At 31.5% G+C, this 12276-nt stretch overlaps 1 protein-coding gene across 1 annotated transcript; it reads right to left on the bottom strand.

The window, feature by feature from the left end:
- Positions 1 to 573: 573 nt before the first annotated feature.
- Positions 574 to 10911, bottom strand: LOC132726179 (WD repeat-containing protein 38-like). The gene is made up of 8 exons (XM_060711448.1): positions 10809 to 10911; positions 9896 to 10007; positions 7384 to 7513; positions 6696 to 6793; positions 4460 to 4540; positions 3472 to 3603; positions 2446 to 2643; positions 574 to 1626 (listed from the first exon to the last, which is right to left on the bottom strand). The coding sequence occupies exons 2-8, from the start codon at positions 9959 to 9961 to the stop codon at positions 1534 to 1536; spliced, it is 798 nt and encodes a 265-aa protein (XP_060567431.1). The 5' UTR covers positions 9962 to 10007; positions 10809 to 10911; the 3' UTR covers positions 574 to 1533.
- Between the last annotated feature and the right edge of the window lie 1365 nt (positions 10912 to 12276).

Raw genomic sequence — 12276 nt, 5'->3', positions numbered from 1 at the left:
ACTCACATAAAACACGCCTCATGTATAAGTTGGCATCCAAGTTTTACATGCAAATTGACAATAATTTACTTTTGACTTTCATAGTTGTTGATTTTCCTCTATTATAAGTCCTTTTTTGCTTTTATTTGCCTTTAAAGGAAATCCACTGAGGTATAAAAACCTCAAAAATGAATTTTAAATTTCTTTCATAGATCACCAGTAGGTGTTCTTAAAACAGAAAGTTATTAAAAAGAGTAAGAAAATATTCCCAGAAAATCTCATATTCTCTTGAAAATCATTTTTTGTGCTGTTCTTAGCCAGATTTGAGTGAAAAACATTGCTCATTTTTCACAATTATATTAATTATTATGGAAAATCAGAGAGAGCGAATGATCTGAAATTTTGCACACAAGTTACTGGTTTAGATCTCCATCAATTAATTGGAACATTTATCTCAAAAAAATATTTCCAGCCCTGTCATGTCAAAAAACTTCAGTGGAATCCCTTTAAAACAAGATGTTGATGGTACAAACCTAAAAAACTGACTTGAAAAAAAATTGATCATCATTATTTATTCATATTTAGTCATATTTATTTTAGTGAAATGGTATACAAGATGGTATATACCTAAATTAATATAATATATGAAACAATATACTTGATACATACAATATCAAATAAGACTCTATACCTCAATAGTAAAACCTGAATAAAAACCATTACTTTGTCCATTTATTTAATCTTTATCTTTTACAATTCATATAAAATAGATGATTTTTCTTAATTTTATGTTCAAAGAATACTGAATAGAAAATCGAAATTGGTCTGATTACTTCATTCAAACTATTTTCCTTAATTCAAATGATAGTCAACCTTTAATATCTAAACTATTTGCTAATTTTTCTTAATCACACTACAAAATGTATGCATTTTACAATGCTATTTCTATTTTGCAATAGTGCATGTACTTTCTTTTTTTTTGTACTTTCTTTTTTTTGAAAACTTCTTTCAAAGATTTATACCCCTTATACAGGATGATAATTAGTGTCTGACAATATGTACAATTTTTTCTAATAATTCTATTTTTTCTAAGTTAATTAACTGCTTCTTTATAATCAAACATGTCATGGAAAATGGTAAAGAAAAATATGATGTCATAGCTTGGTTAAAATGTTTTTTATCTGAACACACATCCTGGACACAAAAATTGATGTACATACAAAAACAACACATTAAAATATCAAGGAGGAAGAATTCAAGCAGCACCAATTCTTGCTTTGCAGTTGTTTAAGAACTGGTAAACGCTTAAAAATGGCAAAGAATTGACAATTCATTAACTGATGTACCATCACCTTAGTGCAATAACCAGTTCAATTTAATTTTAATAGGTTTAAATTACCTGGTACTGCACTGAAGTGATGGTATGAGTGGTTAGGGAGATGATCGGGTAAAAGATGATGTCTGGTTTAGAACGGATGTCACGTTAGAGACAATGTCATCCCAGCAGCACCGGATGTCAGGTCAGTGACAATGTCATCCCAGCAGCACCGGATGTCAGGTCAGTGACAATGTCATCCCAGCAGCACCGGATGCAACCAGAGCCCCTCCTGGGGTAAATGCACAATGTTGGGCTATGTCTGTTTGACCCTGTAAATAAAGAAGTTTATCAACATGTTATAGAGTGGACCCAAGAATTACTTGGTAAGCAATTGTTTAACAATATTCTTACTCATACTGATATACATTAAAGATGGTATTAAAAACATTGAAACCAACAAAACACTATCCTGGGCTTTTTTCACAAGGGAAGGGGCACATCCCACAAATTTGGGGGGAAATAACACTGTATCATTGCAATAGGGAAAGAAAAAACTTAATATAATTTTATTTCTGGGGAACTTTGTTTAAAGAACTTTCCTGGAGGTAGATGTCTGTAAACAGCCCTTGCTATAAAAGACTAAAAGATTTCCTAAAGTATGAATAAATCAACTGGTTTGTGAACCTCATTATTACAATAAAGCTTAAAAACACACGAAAAACATGAAAATTATCAACATGTTGACCTGATATCTGTCAAACTTTGATATATAAAGTAAATAAAATTGAAATGGTGATACATTAGATAATGTCTGATTGGCTGAAACTCATGGTATGACATTTGACATAAAGTCTGAATGACTGAAGGATGGAAGCTTTCCCTGGTGACCTTAACCTTTGCTCCTATGACCTCTAAGTGGGTCCTGTGGGTAGAGCTAATCAAGGTGCATGCAAAAAAATACAGACCAAAAACAATATGTCCTCACAATATATCTATCTGAGAAGGAATACAAAAATAAACTTATAACACTTAACTAATACTCTTTTGAAGATATTTTTGCTAAAAGCAACCTATTCCTTGATAATTAATGGCATAAGGGAATAGATTTATCATTTCTTTGAAAATATCAAAAACAAACCCAACCCTACCTCTAGCACTTTAATGCAAGCCCCTGTCACCACATCCCAGACCCTCACAGTATCATCATCACTGGCACTTGCCAAGTATATTCCATCGTTAGAGAAAGCCAGGGCTTGAACCCAGCCCTCATGTCCTGTCAGAGAGTGTATCAGCTTGCCTGTACGAGGATTCCATAACTTGACTGACCTGTCCCAGGATCCAGATGCCTGTAAAACATATCAATACAGGTTGTGAATGTTTGATTTTTGCTTTCTCTAAATCACTAACAGAAAAACAGTAAAACCTGTCTTGGTTTGGTTTAATTTTCCCCATTCCCACTTTCTGTGTTGGTTTGTGTTAATTTTCCACACCCACAGTGTCTGTGATAGTTTTTCTAAATTTCCCCACCCTAACTTTCTTTTTTGGTTTATCTTAATTTTCCCCACCCCCGCTTTTTGTTTTGTTTGTCTTAATTTTGCCCAGCCCTCACTTTATGTGCTGGTATTTCTTAATTTTCCCCACCTTCACTTTCTGACCTGGTATGTCTCAATTTTCCACACCTTAACTTTCTGTGCTGGTATTTCTTAATTTTCCCACCTTAACTTTCTGTGCTGGTATTTCTTAATTTTCCCCACCTTCACTTTCTGTGCTGGTATGTCTTAATATTCCCACCTTCACTTTCTGTGCTGGTATGTCTTAATTTTCCCCACCTTCACTTTCTGTGCTGGTATTTCTTAATTTTCCCACCTTCACTTTCTGTGTTTGTACGTCTCAATTTTTCCCACCCAATTTTGTGTGTTGGTTTGCCTTAATTTTACCCACCCTCATTTTCTATGATAGTTTATCTTAATTTTCCCTACCATTCCACTAATGTGTTGGTTTGACTTAATCTTCCCTATCTCAATTGTTCTATTAAAACAAAAAGAACTTGAGCAAGCCAAATGATATTAATAGGTATGCAGAATAAAAACAAACACACACAATAATTACATATAATGATGAAATTTATGTCAGAGTAGAAGATTATTTATTATAGGAACAAAAATTTAATATACCAGCATTCCATCTTTAGAGAAGGCGACAGCATGTACATTGCCTCTATGACCTTCTAGCACTTTAACTTTGTCTACACCATCAGGGCTTCCTATTGTCCATAATCTAACTGTAAAATCCCATGATCCTGTTGCCTGTTATACAGATTGTTCATAGTAAATATGGTGTTCTTTCTAACTTTATTTAGTATTGAAAATTTGTGATTTTGAGATTTCACTTAACCAGTTTGAACTTTGTTTGTTTGTTTCATTTTACGCCTTTTTCCAACAGTATTTCAGTTATATAGGCGGGTAGTTTCCTAACCATCACACCTGGAGAGTTACACCAGTACTAGACTACCTTCCTCTGCGCTAAACTACCAAAACATCTCCCGGGGATCGAACCCTAGCCAGAGAGGTAACTAGATTAGAAGTCATCGACTCTAACCCCTCGACCACGGAGGCGGTTAGTTTGAACTTATAAAGAAAAAGTTTAAATTCGAACCTCAGATATTTGATTGGTCAGAACACAGCACAGTATGTATAATGTATATAATGCCGTAAGATTCTAGACAGAGATCAAGCCTTAAGGGTCTAAGGTCTGTCTCTAATCTCAATAGTTTCATTGGTCAATGTATATCCAATGCCAGTTTCTGACCAATCAAATACCTGAGATTCAAATTTGAGCTGAGAAAAATTTGTTCATAACCTCGGACCCGCAAAAAATGTTTTTATAACCTTGAGTCCTGATTTTCTTTTTCCAACAAGAATTTTGTAGCACAGAATATTATTATTTATACATTGTTTAAATATATAGTTTATATACATATGTATAAAGAACAAAAAGATGTTCAGTAAAGTAGCTAGATAGCTTCCTTGGGATTCCCACCCATAGCGGTGAGGGGCAAGTGGTGTGAAGTTGATGACCTTAACCACTCGACCATGGACGCCCACAAAAATTACCCAATAACTTGATGTGTAAAAGTGTACTGTATAATTAAAAAGAACTTACAAGGAAAAACCCATTATGAGAAAATGCTATAGACTGCACCAAATTTTCATGACCTTCAAACACCTTCAGTAAATATCCATTCTGAAAATAAAATAAAAGTGCAGTTTACAATTATATATAAGTGATTAACACATAACAATTATATTAAAATCAAATCAAATTCAATACAACATGCTAAAGATTGAAGATTATAGTGGAGTTGAACTTTTTGCTGCAATTCATAGTATATAACACATGAGTATTTTCATGTAAAATTTTAGATAATTTAAAAGTATACAGACAAACATGTGTTTGTAGCCACCTAAAAATAAAGGTCACCCTATGAACAAAGACTATGTGAGAAAAAAAAAAGCATCATTTATTAATTGTACCATGACAACTTTAGATCAATGCAGTATTTTGTTTTTACAATGAGCGGCCTTTGTTTACATGTTAGACTGTATTATTCATCATGCACTATTAAGTCGTGGGAATTTCTCCAAATGGGCTTTTTTTCAAATTTCAGTGACAAATTGATTAAACTTCAAAAAACGTTGCTACAAAATCTTATCATGTGTAATTATGTGCAAAGAATGTAAAATAAGCATAAAAGATTACTTACAGAATATATAGAGCATAAAGAATTACTAATAGAATTATTGAGTGTAAAGAATTACTAATAGAATGCATAGAGCATAAAAATTTAATAATAGAATGTATTGAGCATAAAGCATTACTAATAGAATGTAAAGAGCATAAAGGATTACTAATAGAATGTATAGAGCATAAAGAATTACTAATAGAATGTATAGAGCATAAAAAATTAATGATTGAATGTACAGAGCATAAAAAAAACCAATAGGATGTATAGAACATAAAAAATTACTAATAGAATGTATAGAGCATAAAGGATTACTAAATAACTAATAGAATGTAGAGAGTAAATAGAATTAATAACAGAATTATAGAGCATAAAGAATTACTTATAGAATGAATAGAGCATAAAGGATTACTAATAGAATTTATAGAGCATAAAGAATTAATAATAGAATTTATAGAGCATAAAGAATTACTAATAGAATGAATATAGCATAAAGAATTACTAATAGAATTTATAGAGCATAAAGAATTACTAATAGAATGAATAGAGCATAAAGAATTACTAATATAATTTATAGAGCATAAAGAATTACTAATAGAATGAATAGAGCATAAAGAATTACTAATAGAATGAATAGAGCATAAAGAATTACTAATAGAATTTATAGAGCATAAAGAATTAATAATAGAATGAATAGAGCACAAAGAATTACTAATAGAATTTATAGAGCATAAAGAATTACTAATAGAATGAATAGAGCATAAAGAATTACTAATAGAATTTATAGAGCATAAAGAATTACTAATAGAATATATTGAGCATAAAGGATTACTAATAGAATGTATTGAGCATAAAGGATTACTAATAGAATGTATTGAGCATAAAGGGTTACTAATAGAATGTATTTAGCATAAAGGATTACTAATAGAATGTATAGAGCATAAAAAATTACTAATAGAATGTATAGAGCATAAAGGATTGCTCAAAGAATGTACAGAGAATAAAGAATTACTAATAGGATGTATAGAGCATAAAAAAAACTAATAGAATGTACAGAGCATAAAGGATTACTTATAGGATGTATAGAGCATAAAGAATAACTAATAGAATGTAAAGAGCATAAAGAATTACTAATAGAATGTATAAAGCATAAAGAATTACTAATAGAATGTATAAAGCATAAAAAATTACTAATAGAATGTACAGAGCATAAAGGATTACTTATAGGATGTATAGAGCATAAAGGATTACTAATAGAATGAAAAGAGCATAAAGAATTACTAATAGAATGTATAGAGCATAAAGAATTACTAATAGAATGTATAAAGCATAAATAATTACTAATAGAATGTATAGAGCATAAAGGATTACTAATAGAATGTAAAGAGCATAAAGAATTAAGAACATAATTATAGAGCATAAAGAATTACTAATAGAATGAATAGAGCATAAAGGATTACTAATAGAGCATAAAGAATTACCAATAAAATGTATAGAGCATAAAATATTACTAATATAATGTATTGAGCATAAATGATCTCTAATAAAATGTATTGAGCATAAAGGATTACTAGTAAAATGTTCAAGAAAAACAACTCTGTAGAATAACTTGTTGACAACTTCTTTTCACATCACACAGACCAAAACAATAATTACCTGTACATCCCAGAGTATGGCAGTTCTGTCCCAGGAGCCAGAGCAAAGCTTACTGGAGTCTGCTGAATACACGACAACCTCAACACTTTTTGTGTGACCTAGATTTTAAAATACAACAATAATGACAATTTTTTTTAAAGCATATTTCGGTCCTTTTACTTAAAGAGTCAATCTGATTAAAATCAGCTCCTAATTAACACTACAGCCATAAGGATCTGACGGGCACCATAAGTAGGTCACTTTTTGCAACCTTCCAAACAGCTAATCATTATAGGCATGAGATTAAGTATCAAAAATATTGCTGTCATGCCTATCTGTAAAGGAACGTTTGATTGCATGGCTAAAAATAGCTTTCTCTAGAAATCCGAATCACAATAAAGGTGAAACAGATACAGTAGCAATAAGATCTACATGCAAAAAATAACTTAAGTAGAACTGAACTTTAGTCAGATTGAATTAGGAGTTTGAATGGAAAAATAGAGAAATGCTACAGTGCATATGTGGTGTCATATGAGCTAACATGGCCATGAACAGAATAGGACTTGAAGTTCTGAGTACTGCGATTCATATGCACTGTAGCATTTCTTTATTTTTCTATATCAATGTCCATGTTTTGAAGTCTTACTTTTGGAAAACAGTTGTTGAAGAGAGGTTATTGCTAACTACAGAGGACCACTACCCAACATACCTTCAAGAACATGGAGTGCTTCTCCGTCATTCATTCTCCATACTCTAACAGTCTTATCATAGGATCCACTAGCTAATGTTTTACTGTCTGGGGCAATACAAACACTTTTAACAGCACCTGTAAATATCAACTGCATCATGACAGCATTTACATATAGAAAGATTGATGAATGTCTTGAAAAGATGTTAGAAAAACAAATTTGAAGAAAATAACCCTATGCCAAATCTATAAATGAAGAGCAATTTAATGGAGACATTTGACCTCGAAGGTCAAGGTCATTCAAGAGACAAGGTCATATTTCAATATGTCAAATGAAGATTCGGAAGCATTCATTTCTTTAAACAGATGCCATATTATTTTTTTTTTAAATTCACAGTAACAAAAAGTATTAAGGTTTTAATGCATAAATGCCCTTCTCTCTTTGTATCGTCTGAAGCAATACATGCTTATACTGAGGACTAATGTTGAAATGTACAATGCATGATTATGTTTAACCCTTAACTTGCTTAGCCCTTGCCAGACTTAAACTTGCATGTCTGTGCTGTGCATGACCTGAGGCTCATAAAAGCCAGATGGTGACTCAGTTTTTTGTAATAAGATAGTAAAACCCTTAAAATTCAAATGGACTGGTCTAAACACAGAGCAGGGCAAATCTATTACAAAAAATAAGCAGTTTAAAGCGTAAGCAGGTTAAAGGTTAAGAGTTCGAAGATCATATTATTGTGACATAGAACAAGAGCTGTCCGTAAGACAGCGCGCTCGACTTTTTTATTGCTTGCCAATAAAAAAAGTTTTTGCAGTAAAAGGCAATACCCAAGAATCTCCTGGGTATTTTTAAAGTGAATCAATGGCCCCATGAGCATTAAGAATATTTAGTGAAGAATTATTTTATTTCTGAATTGTTGTGATACCTTGAACACTGCAGCCAAAGTTTGAAATGTTTTAAGTCAAAAGAGGGCCTGGTTTAAGAAAGAAAAAAAAACTGAGTTGAGCCTTAAATAAATTTAATTTAGTATTAAACCCACTTTGAGAGAATAAGGTATTTTTTACGTCACTCAGAACACCTTGGTAAATGACCTGTCCGTAGCTGGTCACTTGTCCACCAATCAAATTAAAATGTGAAATATGCATATACTACTGATTTTAATTTCAAGTACAAAAAGAGAAAAATAACTAGTTGTTTGATACCCTTGAATATTACAGCAATGTTTATATGACATAATTTATGGTAAAGTGAACAAGTGGATAGGAATGAATTTTTTTAGATTTTTTAAAGTTTTTTAGTGCTTGCCTATAATACAAAACATTGACAGTTAAGGGCCATAATTCAAATAAAATCTTTGACAGAATTACCTTCTCCTGGACATGTTTGGGAATCATGATTGTAAACAAGTATTCCAACTTTCAAATTAATATCTCAAACAGTTCAGTCAAAAAGTGGACTGGTACTAAAAACTTAACCAAGATTCTAAGTCGATAAAAGGCCTTAATTTTTAAAACAAATCCTTGACAGAGTTACCTTCTCTTGCGTACAGATGGGGGGTAATGATGTGAAATAGCATTAAAAGTTTCAAAGCAATATCTCAAAGGGTTAAGGCAATAAGTGGATTTTTACCCATATTCAATGTATTTTCTAAGTCAAAAAGGGGCATAATTCTGTCAAAAACCTTGACAGAGTTATGTCCTCTTGTCTGTTGATGAAGGTCGTGATGGTAAACAAGTATGGTCAGTTTCAAAGCAATACCTCCAATGGTTTTGAAATAAAGTGAGGTGGTACAAAAAACTTAACCAAGCTCAATACACTTTCTAAGTCAAAAAAGGGCCATAATTCTGTCAAAAACCTTGACAGAGTTATGTACTCTTGTCTGTAGATGGAGGTTATGATGGTGAACAAGTATGGTAAGTTTCAAAGCCATACTTGTAATACTTCTGAAATAAAGTGGGGTGGTACCGAAAAACTTAACCAAGGTGGTGAAAACTTAACCAAGGTGTGACGCCAACGCCGACGCCGACGCCGGGCGCGAGTAGGATAGCTCCCCTTTTCATAGAAAAGTCGAGCTAAAAAAAAGTGAAATGGTTTTGTTAAATATTCTCTTATTTATTGACAGCTGCTAAATAATCCCAAGTTTAAAGGCATTTCATATTACCTGTTTTTTTTTTTAATGAAAAGGTAAAAACAAATGCACTGTCAAAGACTCACAGTTTACTGTAATGGTACCGGTGTATATCAATATCAAATGAGTCCTTTAAGTTTAATATGGTAACAATTCTTGGAAGTATTCATAAAAGTGCATGAGCCTATGAAATTGGATATAAAATGAAAGATTATTTCCATCACATTGATATTTCAAAAGCTAGAAAAACGTGAAAGAAAAAAGAGTGACAATCTGACATTTTTGTATCAAAACTTGTGTAATATAAAAATTAAGAGACTTTCATGTCAAGCAATGTGTGCGATATCAAAATCACTCAGTGATACATGTATCAATTGATAAATATATCTCATATATACCTCATCTTTGTGTCCACCAAACTGTTTCAGGTCTAACTTGGAATAATCCCGTGGACCACGGAACATCTTGATGAAATACAAACTCCTATCCTCGTTTATTTTACATGTTTTTCTGGAAAATTAGGATGACAAGTACATTGATTAATTCATTTTAATTCTACATCTGGTCATTTAATTCAACAACACTTTGTGCCAAACTAGTTTTTCAACATTCTAACACAACACATATTTTTCCCTGTTGAACATATAAGGACCAAAAGTGTGTGTAAATATGCCATAAAAACACTGTTCAGGCGATCAATTTTTAGACATGTGACATAACCATTAAAAATGCCCTGCGCTAAAAATAAGTATGGAAACAAATCTGGGACAATTTAGCTCGATATCAGGTACAGAAGCATTTATTTGTTGATGTTCTGTTAGAATCAATGTAATATAATTCCCATGGGAAGCACTGTGATTTTATTTCTCTATAAAATCACTGTCGTTCGGATACGCAGTATTATATTACTCGGTCCACATCCTTGTGTTGAATTCTTTGCATCCGAACTCCAAACAGTGATTTTATGAAAAGAGAAACAAGAAAACCACTGTTGTGGATATATCAACCGAGATTTGAAAACCCAAAACCCTGATCTTAACTAGCATACATTTCAACCACAGCATGTCTAATTGAAGTTAGTAATACCCATAATTACTACATCTTACATCATATTACTTTATATTTGATTCACTGCTTAATGAAATGCTTCTCTGTAACTCACTACAGTAGAATGAAAATTAACAGATTTTATAGTTGATTCATGTCAAACTCATCTGATTTGTGTTTACTTTTTTGCAGTGTTTGTAGGGTTTACAGACACATGTCATTAATGACTTAAATTAACTTATATAAAAATATATTCTTATATACCTTTGTCAATATAAATTATTTAGAATTGCGCGATTTTTAATTAAAATTCCCCATGTTATTTACATTGGAAACGAAGCACTTCCTCTTAAAACGGTGCATAATATTATCTAAAGTGAATTTCACTAACGTTAACATCGGTCTAAGGCTACTAAATAAGTTGAATGGTTGGTTTACCTTGACACATTCGAAAGAACGAAACAAAAGTGACTGATTTAAAGTGATGATCAAGTAAATCACAATATAAAATGGAGACGATGATAAACACAGTGGTTTTTTCCTGGGGATTTCCAATTAGTTAAGCCAGGTGGATAATAATTATATTTAAGATATTAAGAAATTACCTAAGTTAAATTTTTACCTTCAATGAAATAATGGTTACCCTGTAAACAAAGATCATCTGTGAATAAAACATCAGTTATTAGGCCGAGATGACCTCTGAATAAGGGACATCTGTCATTAAAAACCATATTTGTCTTTTCCATTTGTAGCCGTTGGCCTAAAATTCAACTGTATATGTATTTCTGCACAGACACATGTATATTTAGCGCCATGGTTTCTGATACAATACAAAAACCTTAATCATGGAGCTAAATATATAATATAAGTGTATGTACATTGTATATCTTTGCTTGAATATTGGATTGAATGATCAACTGTATTCTAGTGAATATGGTCTATACTAAACAAAAATTGCTTCTATATCGAGAGGAAGAAGATAATGAATGGAAAGGTGAATGTGTGCGAATTAGCAGACGATAAAATGAAATGTGATTTTTTTTTAAGAAATGACGCTGATTAATAGGCCCAATAATTTCTCTCAACACAAATCACAAAATATTCCACAGTCATTATAATTAAACATTAATTGTACAACTCATTCTCTCTTTTTAATTATAAGTAACTGTACTTTAAAGATGCGGAGGAATATCATCAAAACCTTGTTCGTGGCGTTTTCCAGTTTTCGTAAGTTATTAAAAGAATTCGAATTGTCGTAAAACAGTTATTTCCCTTATAATCTAAAAATTCCATTTGACTGAAAAATTCAAATAAATAGATAAATAAATAAAAATGATTACAAAAAATATCACATATTTTCAATGTATTTATCTAAGGCTTTAAGTAAAATATTTTACATTGCAGAAATGTATTGAAATATAGTAAATTCTTCCTGAATATGTCTAATCTTGAATAAGTGAATGTATAAACTATGTTTGGGAAGGTGCATTTCATATTACTTGTCAAATAATTTGGATACTGCCAGTTTTTTTAATGACACTATGTATTCATACGGTGATTACCTGTAGTTTGTATTCAAAAGATGTATATTTTACATTTCAAAAGAGACTGTATAGTAATTTTCTTCAAATATTAAATGTAAAAGTCACGAGGAAGAAGAAATAGTTTATTTCGGTAACTTATAAATTTACAGTATCTCGTTACATACAATAACTACAAAAAACATGTACAA

Source organism: Ruditapes philippinarum, unplaced genomic scaffold (assembly GCF_026571515.1).
Source record: "Ruditapes philippinarum isolate M1 unplaced genomic scaffold, ASM2657151v2 ctg10408_1_1_1_1, whole genome shotgun sequence".
NCBI classification, from domain to species: domain Eukaryota; kingdom Metazoa; phylum Mollusca; class Bivalvia; order Venerida; family Veneridae; genus Ruditapes; species Ruditapes philippinarum.
Note: the sequence above shows the minus strand (reverse complement) of the source record. Positions and strands in the feature narration are given on the sequence as shown.

What these genes read in the sequence shown, in the direction of transcription:
- LOC132726179 (XM_060711448.1), bottom strand. Translation starts at nt 9,961, where the DNA reads ATGTTCCGTGGTCCACGGGATTATTCCAAGTTAGACCTGAAACAGTTT. An exon ending in CCATACTCTGGGATGTACAG is followed by an intron (nt 4,541 to 6,695) that starts GTAATTATTGTT and finishes TTTTATTTTCAG; the next exon opens with AATGGATATTTACTGAAGGT. An exon ending in CTTGCATTAAAGTGCTAGAG is followed by an intron (nt 1,627 to 2,445) that starts GTAGGGTTGGGT and finishes CTTTATTTACAG; the next exon opens with GGTCAAACAGACATAGCCCA.